The 17544-nt window shown below is 33.5% G+C and overlaps 2 protein-coding genes across 2 annotated transcripts; one reads left to right on the top strand and one right to left on the bottom strand.

The window, feature by feature from the left end:
* Window positions 1-304: 304 nt before the first annotated feature.
* On the bottom strand, window positions 305-3291 carry LOC145596797 (protein LEAD-SENSITIVE 1-like). The gene is made up of 7 exons (XM_081652995.1): window positions 3158-3291; window positions 2983-3082; window positions 2873-2881; window positions 2614-2711; window positions 1632-1713; window positions 1471-1548; window positions 305-1188 (listed from the first exon to the last, which is right to left on the bottom strand). Exons 1-7 carry the CDS (start codon window positions 3175-3177, stop codon window positions 592-594), a joined length of 984 nt encoding a protein of 327 aa, XP_081509121.1. The 5' UTR covers window positions 3178-3291; the 3' UTR covers window positions 305-591.
* A 10884-nt stretch (window positions 3292-14175) lies between these two features.
* On the top strand, window positions 14176-17300 carry LOC145597861 (BEL1-like homeodomain protein 1). The gene is made up of 4 exons (XM_081654118.1): window positions 14176-15014; window positions 15389-15783; window positions 15895-15955; window positions 16065-17300. Exons 1-4 carry the CDS (start codon window positions 14328-14330, stop codon window positions 17010-17012), a joined length of 2091 nt encoding a protein of 696 aa, XP_081510244.1. The 5' UTR covers window positions 14176-14327; the 3' UTR covers window positions 17013-17300.
* Window positions 17301-17544: the final 244 nt, after the last annotated feature.

A 17544-nucleotide genomic window follows, 5' to 3' on the forward strand; every position in this document is an offset into this window, starting at 1 on the left:
TAACTTTAGCTTTTGCAAGTCCTTATCATGTAATGGATATGGCAGCATTATGAAACACGTGCACTATTAGCTGAATCTCAATACTATGGACAAGTTGGAGTTAACTACTTGAATTTATTTTACATTCCTCCCGTTTCGACTGTGAGTGTGTGATTCCGTTTCGACTGTGAGTGTGTGATAATGTAATAATTGTAAGATTTGAATTTCGTAAACATTCTTTGTAGTCTTTGTACATTAAATAAAGATTGAAGGCAATACAACATTGTCATTCATGGATTGTGACTTATTTCAACAAAAATCACAGTAAAACCAAATGCATCGTCCACATCATTTAAAAGAGTAGCAATGTAGCATATCGGTTTTCAACAAACAAACTAGACAGATCACAAACATAACAAATTGTCATCTCTTACAACAGTTATGACTGATGCCAACTGAGCTGATATCCAGCAAATCATTAGTGCTCGCAAGATTTTGCACTTGGAAACACAATTAGCACGGTATCAGGTATAATTTGTAAATTTAAAGAGCGTTATAATATTAAATAAACAAATTCTGTGTTAAAAGACAATCACGATAAGCAGCAGTGCACTAGCTGACAAGTGGCGGTGGAAGTTGTGGGTTTAGTACCTGAAGAGCACCAATTGCTAGCCGCCTCGTTAGGTCCTCAACCTCCAACTTCATGACATCCTTCCTCATGCCAATATCAGCTGCAACTCTGCTTGTGCAGTATACACCCACGGCCATTGCAGCCATTCCATAGGGGCTGGCAGTTAAAAAACGTAATGGTGTTGAAAGTACAGCTGCGAGTGGGCCCCCGATAAGTGACACTGCTTGCCCACTTTGGCCCATCGTCACTTGGTCAATGACTACAAGCCCTGTTTTGCAATATATAGCAAAATCCTCACAGTTATTTTTGAAGACATTGTAAAAGCCAAAGCCATTGTCAAGAAGGTATTTTGCTCGATGCACCACAGTTTCATCGGGATCTGATGCAGCGAGAGTGCATGTCCCGCCACGCATTTTAGCAACAAAAAGGGTGGCTTTGACATCGTATTCAAAGCGATACAAGATGCCACCCGCAAGAAAGCAATCTAAACATGATGAGACAACCCCATGGCCTTCTTCGGGAGGAATACAAGTAGGGCATGGTACATGGGTTCGAGTAGACATGATCTTATCAGTCAGTTAATCAATTGATTGAAATTTCCAAGGGTAAGTTAATATATACACTTAATTAATCCTTATACAATGTGCATAAGTTTAATCCTAATATGATATCAATTTCAACCTCTCAGGCTTCTAGACATTAACTCACAAATTTCAAAGTAAGTAATAAAGCCCATGGTGGCACAACTTCATTCAAGGCTCAAACAAAACTTTCAGATGCTTAATTGGTCTGCCAGAGATGCCAAATAACAATTCCATAACTAATAAACAATGAAAAATACTTTGTAGTTAACATAAAACAGGGCCATAGCCACTCAAATCTGCAATTCTGCGAGAGTCTGAAACCTTAATCCCAGCAATAGCTACAATTTCTACAAACTAAATTCAACATACTATGTCTCTTACTAAGTAATACAAACAACATACACTAGTCACACAAACTTGTAAGTTATTGCACAAACCTGAACACCATAAACACTGAAAGCCAAGGCGTACTGAAAAGGGACTGTTGAGACGACCTCAAAAGAAAGGCAACTCAATTGTCTTCATCAAGTCTGTAACATGGAGATAGCACATGTATACTAGCTAGACAAAACATGGAACTGGGAGCATACTGCCCACAGTACTAGCACTTCAATAGTTCAATGACTACGTCCATTCCATTATTACTAAGCGTGTCAGTACTTGTCCAGTACAAGAGCCAATGTTCACTTACTCCCTTTCTCTGAAATGTACATGGACAATAAGCACATGAAAATGTGCCGGCGTGGAGCCATCACATTCGCAAACATGGAAAGCTTATTCATTCCTAGCCACTACTACCAAAACCTTTTCCTAACAACACATTAATTAAGAAAACCAAAAATAACATCTTTATGAAGAAGATTGGTGGATATGCATTTTTAGTGTCCTAATGTTTGACAGACAGGTTTCATATCTACATCAACATACAAGAACTACCTCTAACGATAGAGAAGGGACATTGATAGGAATAATAAATATAGTATTCCAAATCAGAGGCAAATAAGTTACCACAATGACTCCCAAGTTCCAACTAACTACAATCCACTAAAATGTCTCACCAATCTAACCTAAAATACAATCCATTTAATAGTGATCTGTAAAAGACAAAAATGTTCAGAAGTGGCAGCATTGAAAGAGCCAAAGAAAATGGATACTAGAATCGGAAATGCTCTAGAATGGGATAAAGATCAACCTTCCATTCTAGATATTAGACCAAGGTTGAAATGTCCACATTTTAAAACCATAAGGATACCACAATCTAATAGTTGGCATCATTACCAACCCCAACTCATATTCAGTAACAAATTTACCATTTTGGAATTCAAACATGACAATTAAATCCAAAATCCTAATATCTATACACCAAAGAGCACTTTCATTTCCTAAAATGATTAAAGTAGGTGTAATTTCTTCAATCACTTTAGTTCTTGACCTTCAATTGCATGATCCTCTTCATCTTGATCGACGAGCATGTTGAACAAGGGACTAGACCCTAAGAGCAACTTTAGAAATCCACCCTTCCATATCCTCATTTAATAGTCATTAATTAATTCCCTACAACACTTTACTTTATATTCCCCTTTGATCAAATATAGCTTTGAGCAATTAATTCAAATTTCATGAAAACTACTCATAATCAAACAAACTATCAAATTCACAAAGACAAAAACCCACAAACCTTATCTAACTTCATAAAACACCCAACATCAAATTAACATGAAATTAAACCAACACCCAAAAAAAAAAAAAACCCTCATAGTTCTAAAATCAAACAATCAAATTAAATACCAAACAAAGAAAAGAGGAAAAATTACCATGATGGGCATAAATATAAGCGGTCCTCCAAGAATAGATGTGATCCCCAGGTTTAAGACTATTTCGATCAATCCTGAAATGGAAATTTCAAAATCAGACAAATAAAAATTGGAAATTTAGATAAAATTATAAATTAGATTGAACAAACCTGTTAGAAAGCAGACCCATTTTCAAAATCTCTTTGTTAATTCTTGGGGAAAGTTCCTTAGTAAGTAAGCAAAGACGGTTAGAAGGGTATATAGGAATTTCATTATGACAGTGACGGTGGAGGTTAAGCAACCGCTAAGCAAGGTGTTCAATACTTGATTTTAATAAAATATACTACCTCCGTTAAATGTTATGTGCAACTTTTGGATATTATTTGTGATATATAAAATATTCCAAAGTTGTACATAACATTTAATGGAGGTAGTATTTTTTTAGGACAGTTTTCAAATGGCTACAATAAAATTGTGGCTATTGTAACTAGTGAATCTCAACCCTCTATTTTACAAAATTGATCATATCCATCCATTTATTTGACTTTACAATACACTTTATCACAAAAAAAAAAAAAAAAAAAAAAAAAAAAAAATTTAAAAAAAAAAAATAAATAAATAAATTAAATGAGATTAAAAAAATATATTATAAATTTTACAATACTAGAAATTTTGGTCGAAGGATGAATTGATGAAACTTATAATTTATCTTGTTTTCAATTTTTGTTTTGATCTTTAAAGTCAAATGATTGGTTTCTTAAAGATTAGAGACAAATCTCACAACTTTTATCTTCTTATTTGATCTACTTCTATTTTGCTACTTTTTCTTCTTTAATGGAAGATGATTCATTCTTTGGATAAACTGATGCAAAAATCATGGACCTAGTAATATACTTTCTCTGTTTTTTTTTACTTGACCTGTTTCTTTTATCATGCTTGCCAATGCAAAACTTTCACGATCAATAACTTTAATTCTCCATAAGTAAAATTTACAAAAGTTATATATTATGATAGTACTTATTGAGACAAATTCAATAAGATCTCACATGAATATGTTTTTCCTTACATACTATTCACAAAAGACGGTCAAAGAAGAGGCGGTGAATAGTGTAAACGTCAAAGCGGGTCAAGTAAAAAAGAACAGAGGAAGTATAATTTTGAGTAATTGGTTTTTAATGGAGATGGGAGAATCTTTTGAACTTGTAAATTGCAAGTATATGCGTCAATCAATGGCAAAGTGCAGTATTTTGTTTTAGAAACTGAAAAACAGTTTTTTTTTAATCATAATCAAGAAAACTGTTTTTTTATTTTTTATTATTTTTTTTTCTTATTAAAAAATTAAAAATTAAAGTCAATTGGATGAATGGACAAGATTGATTATTAAAAATATAGGGCCAAGATTAAAAACTAATTAACAATAGTTACAAGTTTATTGTGGCCATTGAATAGTCATCCTATTTTTTTTACCAAGATTTTAATATTTTATTACCGTGCTTTTAAGAGTTGGTTGGCAGATTGGTGATGATGGGGTTGCGTGACTGCCGACCGGGTGGGTTTTTTTTTTTTTTTTTTAAAGATTTTTTTAGTTTTTTTAATAATTTGTTTTCAACTATTCATATGGTCACATGTGTCACTTAAATAAAAAAAAATTACCTTTTTATCAGGTTACTGGTCACTTGGGACTATTTTGAGCAAATGACCTGTAAAGTTCGGATTATTTAAAAAAATCCTAGTTTAGATTATTTTGGGTGAATGAACAAAAGTTGGGATTATTTTTATCAATTTTTCCTTATTTTAACAACTTAACATTGAATTTTTCCTAACTTAAATATAAAAAACACTTCGATTGGTTAACTACATAGTACTTTGATTAAACTTATTTAAAAATCAGCCTTATATGGTATACGATGTGTATGTTGACTAATTAATGACGGAAGAAGAAAGAGACTAATTAATGGCGATAGCAGAGAGACAAACACCTCTAACAAAGTAACAATGGACAAAAACGTCAATCTTCTCTCACCTATTCCTCACTCAATTTGAGGCATTTTGAGCTACAATCATTAGTTTTCGTCTTCAATATAATCGCATATCACATGAGTTCAATGTTTTTTTGTAAAAAAATAGTTTAATTGGTAGATTTATGTAAATAATTTAATAATTGATACTGCACCACAATCTAATCTAATATTATATATATATATATATATATATATATATATATATATATATATATATATATATATATATAAAGAGGAGTTTTTCCTGAGATTTTAGAGAGCCACGTAGGATTTAATTTTCTTAGCGCGCTATGTAAGATTATAAATTTTAGTTGTAGCCAATTAAATAAGAGATTATTAATTTCTTTTAAAATTAATTAATTCAAATACCACACAAGCAAAATTGACGAATGATATTTTTAAGTTTAATTAATTAAATATAAAATATTATCTTCTAATATTAGGAATTTTATCTAAATAGGTAACAGATTTTAGCACATAAATACAAAAAAAAAATATTCTTAAAAATTCTAACAAACCGTGCATCGCACGAGTTTCATCTAGTTTAATTTAATTTAGAGAAGGTATCATGTCAGTCCGGATTAACAAGATGCAGATTTTTTATATCCTCAATTAGCGGGATGATATCCTTTATTGGCTGGTGATATCCTCTATTAATTGGATGGTATTCTCTACTAACTAGATGATATCCTTTATTGGCTATATGATATCCTTTATTAACAGGATGATATTTTTATTGGCTGTATGATATCCTCTATTTGGTGGATGATATCCTCTATTAGCTGGATAATATCCTCTAGTAACTGGATGATATCCTTTGTTGGCTATATGATATCCTTTTTTGAATACTCCCTCCGTGTTTTTTAAGTGATACATATTGACCGGCACATAGTTTTAGGCAATTTAATTGACTTAAATAAAATAAGAGGTAAGTGGGGTAGTGGAGTATTAAAAAATTGTTAAAGAAAGATAGTGGGGTTAATAGTTTATTGAAAAGTAATATATGTGAGAGGAAAGATATAATAAAAAAGTAGTAGTGGGTTTGGGTGGGGACCATGAGAGGAGAGAGATATAATATTTTAATGTATTGTTTTGCCAAAAAAGGAAATGTATCACTTAAAAAAAACACGGCCGGAAATGGAATATGTATCACTTAAAAAACCACGGAGGGAGTAGATGATATCTTCTATTGGCTGGATGATATTCTCTATTAGGTAGATATCATCCAACAAACTAATAGAGGGTATCATCCAACCTACAAATAATATTATATAGCCATTAGAGGATATATATCATTCAGCCTATAAATGATATAATCTAGGCAATGGATGATATCATCGATCTAGGTGATGGATTATATCATCCAACTTATATATGATATCCTAGAACCACTATCTAGAGGATATGATCCAAACTATGGATAATATCATGAAACATATATAATAGAAGATATCATTGAATTAATAAAGGATATCATGATACTAATTTAGGATATCATTTGGACAATGGATGATATCATCCAACTTATAGAGGATATCATCCAACTTATTATATTTATAGATGATATAATCAAGAAAATAAATTTTATTTTATAAAAATAATTAAAAGGTCAAGTACTAAACTCATAGGTATAACATAACATGCTTATTTCTCAACCAAAATACATACATTTGTTTTCAAAACGCTCACAATTCAACATATAATCATATAGAACCATCAATTTCAACAATTATACATCACACAAGAAAGCCCCAAATCGATTTTTTGGGCTGTTTTCGAAAAATCCGAAAATCTCAATCAATTATCAAGCCAATTTAAGCATAAATCAGGACAAATATAATCAACAATATTTATTTTCACTATCGTTACCATCCTCTTCAATTCAAGCATGAATTATGAGCAAATAAAATGGAGTAATTTAGCAGAAAGTTGAGGAGAGAAAAAATAAGGGTGGGTTAAAGGTGAGGGAGGAGAGAGAAAGTGAAGTAGGATTGAGTGGGAATATTGTTGGTGGTGGTGAGTGATAGCATGCTATTTTGTATGATTATAGAGTGGTTTTTAGCATTGAATATGTGAGGAATTGATGCCTTAATTCATTATTCACTCTATTTTTATGCAATTTTTGTGTATCCTATGCTTCACGGGTTGTTAGTGTTTTTGTTGAGATTTTAGGTCCAAAGACGACCAATGAAGCCTATGGATGATGAACCAAGGTTAGAAGCAAGAAGATGATGGAAAGAAGCCAAGGAAAAGGAGTCAAGTCAAGAAGAAAGCGAGATGTGCAGTGGAGAGGCCTCTCCATAGAGTGGCGCGGCCTCTCCCTAGGAGCGGCCTCTCCAGGTCAGTGGAGAGGCCTCTCCACCCCGCTGCTGTAGCTACTGCCAAACTTGGAAGTTTCAAGGATTTTGTGAGGAGAGGCCCCTCCAACTTTATGCCGCGGCCTCTCCACCTATTTGGAGAGGCCTCTCCACCTCGTTGCTGAACTTCCTGCCTCACTTGGCAGATTTGAAAGAAGAGATGAGGAGAGGCCTCTCCAACATAGGGGAGCGGCCTCTCCATCTGAGGAGCGGCCTCTCCACCTTTTTGGAGAGGCCTCTCCACCCTGCTACGGAGCATTCTGCCCCAATTTTTCCCAGTTTGGAGCGGCCTCTCCAAGATATGGAGCGACCTCTCCAGACTTTGGAGCGGCCTCTCCAGACCTTGGAGAGGCCTTTCCCGACGGGTTCCGCGAACTTTCTATTGCGGAGTTTACTATGAAATTGGGGATTATAAATAGCTTTAAGGGGCTCATTTGTAGGCATCTTCTTCTCTCTTAACTCCTTTTAGTTTTCTTAGGCCCTTAGTTTCTCTAAACCCTCTTTAATTAGATTAGTTTTCCTCAAAACTCAATCATTGTAAGAATTATTTGAAGTTTGTTCTATCAATTTCAACAACAATTATTCTCAATCTTGAAGCATCAATTAGTAATCTCTTTCTCTCTCCTTTGCTATTTAATTTTCTGATTTTATCTTTTATTAATCTTAGTTCTTGCTTAATCTTTGTTAATTGTTCTTGCATGTCCAACCATCCTTGTTTAATCTCTCTCCTAGTTTAATTGAATTCATGTTAACCCTAGATTTAATTGTTAGATTGTTTTCCACCATGATTAGTGAGTAGTTAATTAGCTAGGGGTTGGGTGAAGACCCAACCAAGCCATGGGTTGATTGTTAATTGTGCTTGCATGTTCATTTTGGGTTGATGATTGATTGTTAAAGAATTGGTTAATTGCATGTGTAATTGGATGGCCACTTATTGCTCATGTATTCACTTCTATGCTTGCATTGAGAGATGGAGTCTAGTTGTGAGCCTTTTCTTAAATGATTATGCTAAATTTTTCTTGATTACGGTTCCTTGTTTGAACGATGTGGTAGTCTTAGTTGCAACAATTAGGTGAGAAATCCCAATTGCTTGTGCCTTAATGCTTTCTTGGACCGATCGAAAGACAAACCCGAGTTAGAAGTCTACTTCTCATTGTTAAGACTTGGTTGACCTATCTTGTTAGTTGAGTTTGGTTTAGGAATGCTTAGTGTTGTGGCTTCGAAAGAAGACAATGTTGAGTGCCCTCTCTATCACCCAATTTGTGTTCATGCTTGCCTATTGTTTTGATCCGTTGGTTTGGTTGGAGTCGATCCCTATTTCCCCCTAGTGTTTGTCTCCATAGTAGTTATCTAATCAAAACCCCCAATTTGTGACCGAACTAGATTGCAACCGTTTCATACTCTCGGTGTACTTACCCATTCCCTGTGGATACGATCCTCTACTTACCCTAGACTTGTCTTAGATTGGTTTAGGTAGAAATATTGTTTGGTTTTAGGGTGATTGTCCAACGACCGATTATTTTCCTCTACCAGTGAGTGGAAATGATGGTGTTAGATGTTTGTAATGTCATACAAAAGAACAATAGTTGGACTGACAAACTATTTGGTCAGGCTGGACTAACCCAATAGTTTGTGTTTAATTTAAAAGTTAAAGTGAGAAGAGTGTTGAAATGAGAAGGATTTTGTGTGTTTAATATACATATTGATTTTAGACTCAAGTTTTATATGAAGTTTTTATTTATTTTTTTTTAAATAAAAAATATGTACCTTCTTTTTGTTTGTAAAGAAATTGTATTTTCAAATCCTGTTCAATGTAAAACATATGTAGGAGTAGAACGCCTACAATCATGTAGTTAAGGTATTCCTAAAAGCGTACATATCTCATGCCACTGCTCTTGGGCGTTTTTTTTTTTTTTTTTTTTTTTTTTTTTTTTTTTTTTTTTTCTCGGCTCGCTATATGGTAAGAAGAAAGAAGTATTAGAAATGTAATGAAGTATAAGGAATGATGCTAATACTCAACCTCTTGTACAATAGAAATGTATCACAAAACAAGTTTAAATATTGTACTAAGGCACGGCGCACTAACTGTCCTCAATTAATCCAATAAATCTTGCGCTTTGTAAATTATGATATTGGCCGCATATGCAATGAATGATGGTTTGTCATAATGCTCGTTGTGTTTAACTTCTAGTTAGTTCAATGTTACTAATATTTGTATTATGATATATTGTTGTATAATGGTGATGGGCAGGCCCACAGGCCTATTTACGGGCCGAGCCTAGCGAGCTAGCTTTTAGAGCTTAGGCCATTTCGAGCTTCTATGGGTCCTAAAACATGGGCCAGGTCTAGCCTATGTCCCAGCTTACCAAGCCCAGGCATAGCCCATGGCCAAGCACAAATTGTGTTGGGTCGGACCAAACCAACAATGGGCCCCTAGGGTTGGGCTTTTTGGGGCCGAGTCGGGGGCGGGCTAGCCCGGGTCAATGCCATTTTTGTATCCATGTAGGCAATTATCACCTACTTGACAAATTATAGTGCTCAACCCTAAATAGCTTATGTTTCTTGATATTCTATAAATATTCCATACACCACATTTCAAAAAGACGATTTTTTACTTTGAACATTATCATGCGTAATTAACTTTTATCATTAGAATGAATTTTCATATATAAACCTACATTGTAATGGACTTATGTTGACTGTGTAGGTATTATATAGGCTTAAACACAAATTTTTTGATCCACACCCATATTATAAGATATATATGAAGCTAGAGATAATAGCCCCATACCACATCATTAGTGAATATGTCCACATTAAAAAAAAAATAAAAAAAAGCAAAAAAAACAAAAAATCTGCTAATGGTTTGGAGTGCACTTTATTAATTATTTAAAAAAAAAGTATTGCAAAATACTTGAGAAACTTGATTATCTTGGCTTTTTAACTAGGGATAACGAAATAATGCATGTCTTTTTCCTCCTCCTCTCTTTCCTCTTCTGTCAACATTTCATTGATGCTCATTCCAAGCTAAGGTTTTTATTGATCTATACTGTTTAACTGATGATATTGATAGGACTGTCACATCATTTCAACTCCTACCTTTTTTTTTCTTAAGAAAATTATTTTAAATTTATTTTATATGCTTTTTTTTAATTTAATTTAATTTATTATTTTTTTATTTATACAAAAGTAACATAATTAAAAAAAAAATTACCAATGCAAGTTGAGGAGATGACAAAAAACAGTTGACATGGACTAATTTAAGATGGAGAAAATGATATGTGAAAATTTTCAATACTTGTTAACCTATCATAAAAAATTGGTGTTTCATCCTCTAATTTAATTTGTTACTGTAATCTTGAAGGGCTATTATAAGTTATAACGGTTGTTTTTATCCAAAAATGAAGAAAGAAATTGATAGTAGTAAGTTTCAGTTAGTTATTGAAGCTTTCTAAATTGGAAAGTGAGATGAAAAATAATTATGTGATGACTGCTCGCTGAGTGCTGACTATATAAATCTTGAATTTTGTCATTGATTGACTAATGTAACATATAAGCCTTGTTTGAGACAGGGTTTAATTATGGAGTGCCTTTACTTGTTGAGATATATTAGAAGTTTGACCATTTAGAAAAATCTAATTAATATAATTTGCTTCAGTGTTTAGTAAAGTTCATAATACTCGTAGAAGCTTTTGAAATTAGATTATTCAACATTTTGATTTTTGGTTATTACATAATTAACAATTAATAATTAATTTGGTATTTACCAAACATTTTTTATACAACCATCAACTAATTGATCAGACCAGCTAATGCAACCACTTAGTCCAACGAATTAATACAACAATGGCTTATCTGTTGGTAATTAGCTATTAGTTGAGGGTATGATTGGAAACCTAGCATAGAATGTTTTCAATTCTATCAATGTATTCGTCATAGAGTCATCAAAACGGTCCAAAACACTTGCTAGGGTATCAATTGTTACCCACCACCATCTTTGCCCGAGGAACATGCTAATCTTCTCTGAATCGTTCCAATCCGAAGTTCCCAACACATGACTCCAAAGAGACTCACTAAAACTTTACTAGTCAAAGACTCATTATTATTGATAAAATGTACACTCTAGTAGGGTCTCTTAAACTAAAAAGATCAAGGTATGTATTGTATTCATCTTAACTTGGAGCATGCAAGAGAAGATAACTTTGTGATTATCGTCCCAATCTAATGCTTTGGGCCACAAAAAAAAGAAAGAAAGAAAAGGGTCATACGTAAGTTTTGTGGGTTGATAAATGAAAAAAAAGGCCAAAAAAGATGGGTATCTTTCAAAGTGGGGCATTTCATTTTAACCCCACAAAACCAACTGCTCACTTCTTTTTATCTCTTTTTTCCTATTTTCATTGCAATTAAAGTGGCTTCCATTGGAGTATGACAAAGCATTTTCTCTCTCTTTTTTCTTTTTTTAATATTTTTGTTTCACTTTCTTGGTTAAAAGTTAATTTTATTACATTGGAATTTATATTGGCAGGTAAGATTTGCTGTTTTTATTGCTCTAGTGAACGTAATAGGAGAAAATTCACTTTGTCAAAAAAATAGGAGAAAATTCACATACAATTTGGCTTTACTTTGTGATATTCAATCAGGGTCTAACATGTACCTTGTTGGAAGTTTAGTGGAATTATTAGTCTTCAATCAATTAAAACTCCGGTTTTGTACATTTTTTTTTTAAAATTACGATTTGATGATTTACAACGTATGATTAGATAAGCTTAGAAAATATAAGTTCATATATGTTATAAAGAGGATGGATTAAAAAAATTCTAAGATAGTTTAAGAAAATTAAGTTCGCATATATAGGTTCTAAATCCTTTTGATAAGAGCTATTCAAGCTCAATTTACAACTACAATTAAACTTTAAAACAATTTTGATAAGTTTATGAAGTTTAGGTAAGTTATAAAATGCACTCTAATTTGAATTCAATAGACTTATAAAGTTTATAGGAGTACAAGTATAAATTACAATAATGTGATGCTTACAAAAGTACATGTGGACATGTGGTGATCTATGCCATGGTTTTGAATCATGAATGCAGATGCAACCGCGATGATGTAATGTAATATTTTCTTACAACATGGTCTCAATATGGCCTGGTGATGTGATCGTGGTTTAATACCATTGCCATGATATTTATTAGGTTCAAGAAAATTAGGAAGATATAGATATTACTTCATCAGTGAGCTTTTGGAGTTTCTAGAATTAGTATATATAAATTATATACCTTATTTTTTTTCAATTTTAATTTGGTGAGCATATGTTCTTCCAATTTTATTTCTTTGGATATTTTATCGGTGCACTTTTGTAGTTTTTGGTAGTTCTCACAGGGACTTAATATGGAAGATGGCGTTTTTCTTAATAAATTAATGGAAAATTAATCATGTCACTTTAGGATTAGTGAACTATACTTACTAATTTGTATTGCTACTTTTAGAAATATACTCCGTATTTGCAATCATCTAAACTTAGGTAGTGTTATAATGTATAATTACGTATACAATATTTATTTAATTTAATTTATAGAAAGCGATAGAAGATAAGTGTCGTACATAAAATCTAATCTCATGTTTTGAGTTGTACATCTCAATGACTTTACCAATAAATTTACATATTTGCTTGACATCTAGCTAATTACAGTATATATAGAAGATGAAATGAAATGAGCGACGAACATTTGCTACCCAATTATTCTACTAACAAATGCTGGTCATTAATTCCATCTACATTTGTGAACATTCAACAATTGGATGTTAGGTATGTAGCTTAATTGGTAACAACAAATGATTGCAACTTAATGTTGATTACCATCCATAAATATATAAATTTATGGAATAAACCTAATGGTTTGTTAATATAATGAAGCCTAAATCCATGATTTATTGCAAATGTTCATGGAACATGTCCATTACCTATCTCTTATATCATAGACAATAACCAACATTTGCAATTAACACATTGCAAATCTACTGAATAATTAGTGAATTTCTATGAAATATGCTCGTTAACCTAGCTTCTTTTATTTGAAAGTTTTGATCGGTGGCAAAATCATCTATAACTATTGTCAATTATGTTAGTTATCATCTAGAACATAAATGTAACTAAAGAGATCATCTCCTACAATTTGATTACTCCTTTACAATATCTTGAACTCGAAATCTAAATCGATTCCATCCTATAAAGCCATAGTTTGGTCATGAAGAAGATGTTCTTTGTATACACAAAAACTAAAGTTTCCTAAATTTTGTTGAGAATTTTATTGGGATACAATAATACAAGTATACATAATACAAATATTTGTAAGACTCATTTCCCCTCTATTTATAAGGTAAAAAGAAATGTCCTATCGAACAATAACCTCTCATAAGCTAAACCAGAATGCATTACCGACAATCGAGCAAGTTCTTAAGAGTCATTGTAGAACATTAGGGCAATAAACATTGCCTAGCTATTTGCCTATCTCTACAAATCTACACTAGTCGAATCTTGCAAATAATTACTAATCGTAATTAATTTTCTATATACGGAGTAAAATAAAAGAATAATTAACGTAGAAGTAAAAGTTGACCAAAAATTTAATGGGATTGGCGCCCTTTCACAGTGAAAATTCCCCACATCTGCAGCAGCAATAGCAGATGATTGCGGAACACGTGCACCCTCACACATTTTCCTTACCACTTAAAATTATCAAAATAAAATTAAAAATAAAAATAAAAACAATTGTAGCTATTATACCCAATCATATTTTCTGACACCCCCAATCAATGTTTTCTCTCTCACTCTATTTTCTCTCTCTAAAATTCCTTCCTTCATCCTTCACAACTTCCATTTTTTTTTGATGGATTTTATTTCTCATTAATTTGTATAAATTCATAGTTTTATTTTTTATTTTCCCCAAAAAATAAGAAAAAAAATGGCAGCATACTATCACAATAATCATCATAATCATGGGACAAGTACAGAAATCCAAGACCATAATACTAATAATTTTCATACACTAATTCTCATGAACCCAAATTTAGCTGATCCTCAACAACAACACCAACAACAACCACCACCACCATCTCACAACATCCTTCTACTAAACTCGGTCGCGGCCGGTCTTTCGCCACCACAGCCACTTCTTCCTCAACACCACTTTGTTCGTCTCCCTACATCGCCGCCTCAACCTAATAATGTTACCTTGTACGGATACCCATCTCATGAGGCACGTGACATCCCACGCGCTAGGCAGGGGTTGTCCTTGAGCTTATCATCTCAGAACCCCGCGCTAGGTGGAGGGTCCCAGCAAGCTGGAGAGGGTGACGTGGCAGGTGGGCAGGGTTTCGTGTTAGGGTCCAAGTACTTGAAGGCGGCTCAGGAGTTGCTTGAGGAGATTGTACATGTTGGTGATGAGGGCGGAGCTATGTTCAAAACAAGCAGTAACAATACTACTGATGGTTCACCTAAGAAGGGTAATAAAGGTACAACAGGCGAGTTTTCGTCTGAGGATAAGGAAAAACATAGCCCTAGTGGTGGTGGTAGTGGTGGACAACTGAACACGGCCGAGAGGCAGGAGATTCAGATGAAGAAGGCAAAACTTGTAACCATGCTTGATGAGGTAATTTTAGTATTGAAAATAAATAAATTGTACTTCTGCTACTGTCTGAATGTGTTAAGGATCTTATAAATTATGGGAATTAAGGGTCTTTTTCAAGTGACTTTGATTCATTTGCCTTTTAACAGCAATTTGTGTCAGAACTTTCTGTTAGGAGTTACTATCAGTCATACCCCCTTAATTTTTTTTTTTTTTTTCTTTTTATTTTACAAAAATCTGGATTACTTAAGCTTTACCTGTCAAAATTTTCTGGAAAAAAAATCTGACTTGCTCTTAATGTTAATGGGGTCGATTGGATTTATCGTATACTGATAATAGCATATAAAATTATGCTATATAAATTATTGATTATAGTGTGTTATTGTTGTGAATTTTAGGCGGAACAAAGGTATAGGCAATACAATCATCAAATGCAAATGGTAATGGAATCGTTTGAGCAAGCAGCAGGAACGGGATCAGCAAAGACATATACGGCGTTAGCATTGAAGACAATTTCAAGGCAGTTCCGGTGTCTAAAAGATGCGATTCAAGGGCAAATCCGAGCAGCCAACAAGATTTTAGGCGATGATCAAGAAGGTGGTTCAGGTTCATCAGCTGGTGGGAAGATTGAAGGGTCTAGGTTGAAATACATTGATCATCAGATAAGGCAGCAACGCGCACTTCAGCAGCTAGGAATGATCCAAAACCCCAATGCTTGGAGGCCTCAAAGAGGGTTACCTGAGAGATCAGTTTCTGTTCTTCGCGCTTGGTTGTTTGAGCACTTCTTACACCCGTAAGCATCTTACAAACACACCTAATAATGTTTAGCTAGTGACTATTCTTTTGACATTGATATGATGAAGTACACTAAATTGTTTGGATGTTGTTGAACTCATGTTTTCAGGTACCCGAAAGATTCTGATAAAATTATGCTGGCTAAACAAACCGGGCTGACTCGAAGTCAGGTAGGTTCAAGGGAGGGAACTAAATGTTTGGTATGATTAAGACATTTAATTAATTTTTGATAAACAGAAAGAGCATTATATTGATTGGTTTTATTATGGTAAAATTTAGGTGTCGAATTGGTTCATTAATGCTCGTGTACGACTATGGAAGCCAATGATTGAAGAAATGTACACAGAAGAGCTTAAAGATCAAGAACATGATAAAGAATTATCAGAGAAATTAGCAAGCAGCAGCAAAGATAACATCAATAATGAGGATAACAATAATGTAGGAGCTTTAAATTCCATCAAAAACCAAGAGATGAAAATCAACATTGCTGAAAATCATCAACTAAAAGATCAAAACAATGCTGCTGCTGTTGCTTCGTTCATTGGCGTACCAACGAATTCCGACACACCCTTCAAAGGTAACAATACCCTGACTCAACACCAACATGGATTCACTCTAACAAGCTCATTAGATATGGATGGTGGGGTTTCGCAAAGAAGTCCCAAGAGACAAAGAAATGATGAGGTCCTTGGATACAATGAGAACACTACTAATGGCGAGATCATGATTAAGTTTGGAAATGATGAGAAGCAAGAAAGACAGGATGGAAATGGGTATCCCATCATATCAGGAGGAATGAACTTCATTGGAGGTGAAGGCGGAGACGAAGAGAAGCAAGGAAGAGAGAATGGGTATCCCATCATATCAGGAGGAATGAACTTCATAGGAATGGGAGGAGGTGATTTAGGAACATACCAAATTGGAGAAATAGGGAGGTTTGAAACAGAGGATTTCTCTCAACCACCAAGATTTCTTCAAGGAAATGGGATTTCCCTTTCTTTAGGACTACCTCCTTCTTGTGAAAATCATCCTCAACAACTCGAAAATCTTTCTGCAACAAATCATACATTTCTGTCACCTAATCAGAACATTCAGTTTCGTCGAGCTAATGATTTTGGTACAATGAACAGCCCTGCATCACACTCATCAGCAGCTGCATTCGAGTGCATCGATATGCAAAATCGAAAGGGGTTTGCAGCTCAGTTGTTACCAGACTTTGTGGCTTGAGAAGGGCAGAACAAGTACTTAGGTAGTATAATGTATGTAGTAAATATAGGATTACTATACCTTCTTTTGCATAGAATTAGTGACATATATTGTTCAAATAGTTGAAGATTGGGGATAGTATAAGGTTATTGGGAATGTATATTAAATTTTGTAGCATATTGCTGTTATATAAGGATAGTAAATAGATTGAAATGTCATCAGAATACATAAGGTTTTAGCTTTTATATGGTAATTGAATGATTTGGGGTTTATTTTTCTAGAATAAAAAGCTTTTTATTTTTTGTTGAAGAGTAAAGTTATATTCTGTTCAAATTAGCTTGTAATAGTATATTAATATCATGTATCAGTATCTTTCTGAGTTGATTGTTTATGATGAATTCAGATGTCCTGTGAAAATGACTAGAAGACTCACTTGGGTCGTCATCTTCTTGTTATTAACAATTTATTTTGTCTTAATATTTCTACATCAATATTGATCTTTTTGCCCCCCTAAAATAATGTTTCTGTTAGAAAACTATGTTCCTGATGATCA

This window comes from Chenopodium album, chromosome 20 (genome assembly GCF_948465745.1).
Source record: "Chenopodium album chromosome 20, dcCheAlbu1.1, whole genome shotgun sequence".
Taxonomy (NCBI): domain Eukaryota; kingdom Viridiplantae; phylum Streptophyta; class Magnoliopsida; order Caryophyllales; family Amaranthaceae; genus Chenopodium; species Chenopodium album.

Excerpts from the sequence above, each read along its gene's own strand:
- LOC145596797 (XM_081652995.1), bottom strand. The coding sequence starts at position 3,177 with ATGGGTCTGCTTTCTAACAG. Across the intron at positions 1,714-2,613 it reads ATTGAAGGTCAAGAACTAAA|ACAATTGAGTTGCCTTTCTT; the intron begins GTGATTGAAGAA and ends GACTTGATGAAG. Across the intron at positions 1,189-1,470 it reads ATTTGAGTGGCTATGGCCCT|CTGACTGATAAGATCATGTC; the intron begins GTTTTATGTTAA and ends TCAATTGATTAA.
- LOC145597861 (XM_081654118.1), top strand. The coding sequence starts at position 14,328 with ATGGCAGCATACTATCACAATAATCATCATAATCATGGGACAAGTACA. Across the intron at positions 15,015-15,388 it reads TTGTAACCATGCTTGATGAG|GCGGAACAAAGGTATAGGCA; the intron begins GTAATTTTAGTA and ends TGTGAATTTTAG. Across the intron at positions 15,956-16,064 it reads CCGGGCTGACTCGAAGTCAG|GTGTCGAATTGGTTCATTAA; the intron begins GTAGGTTCAAGG and ends GGTAAAATTTAG.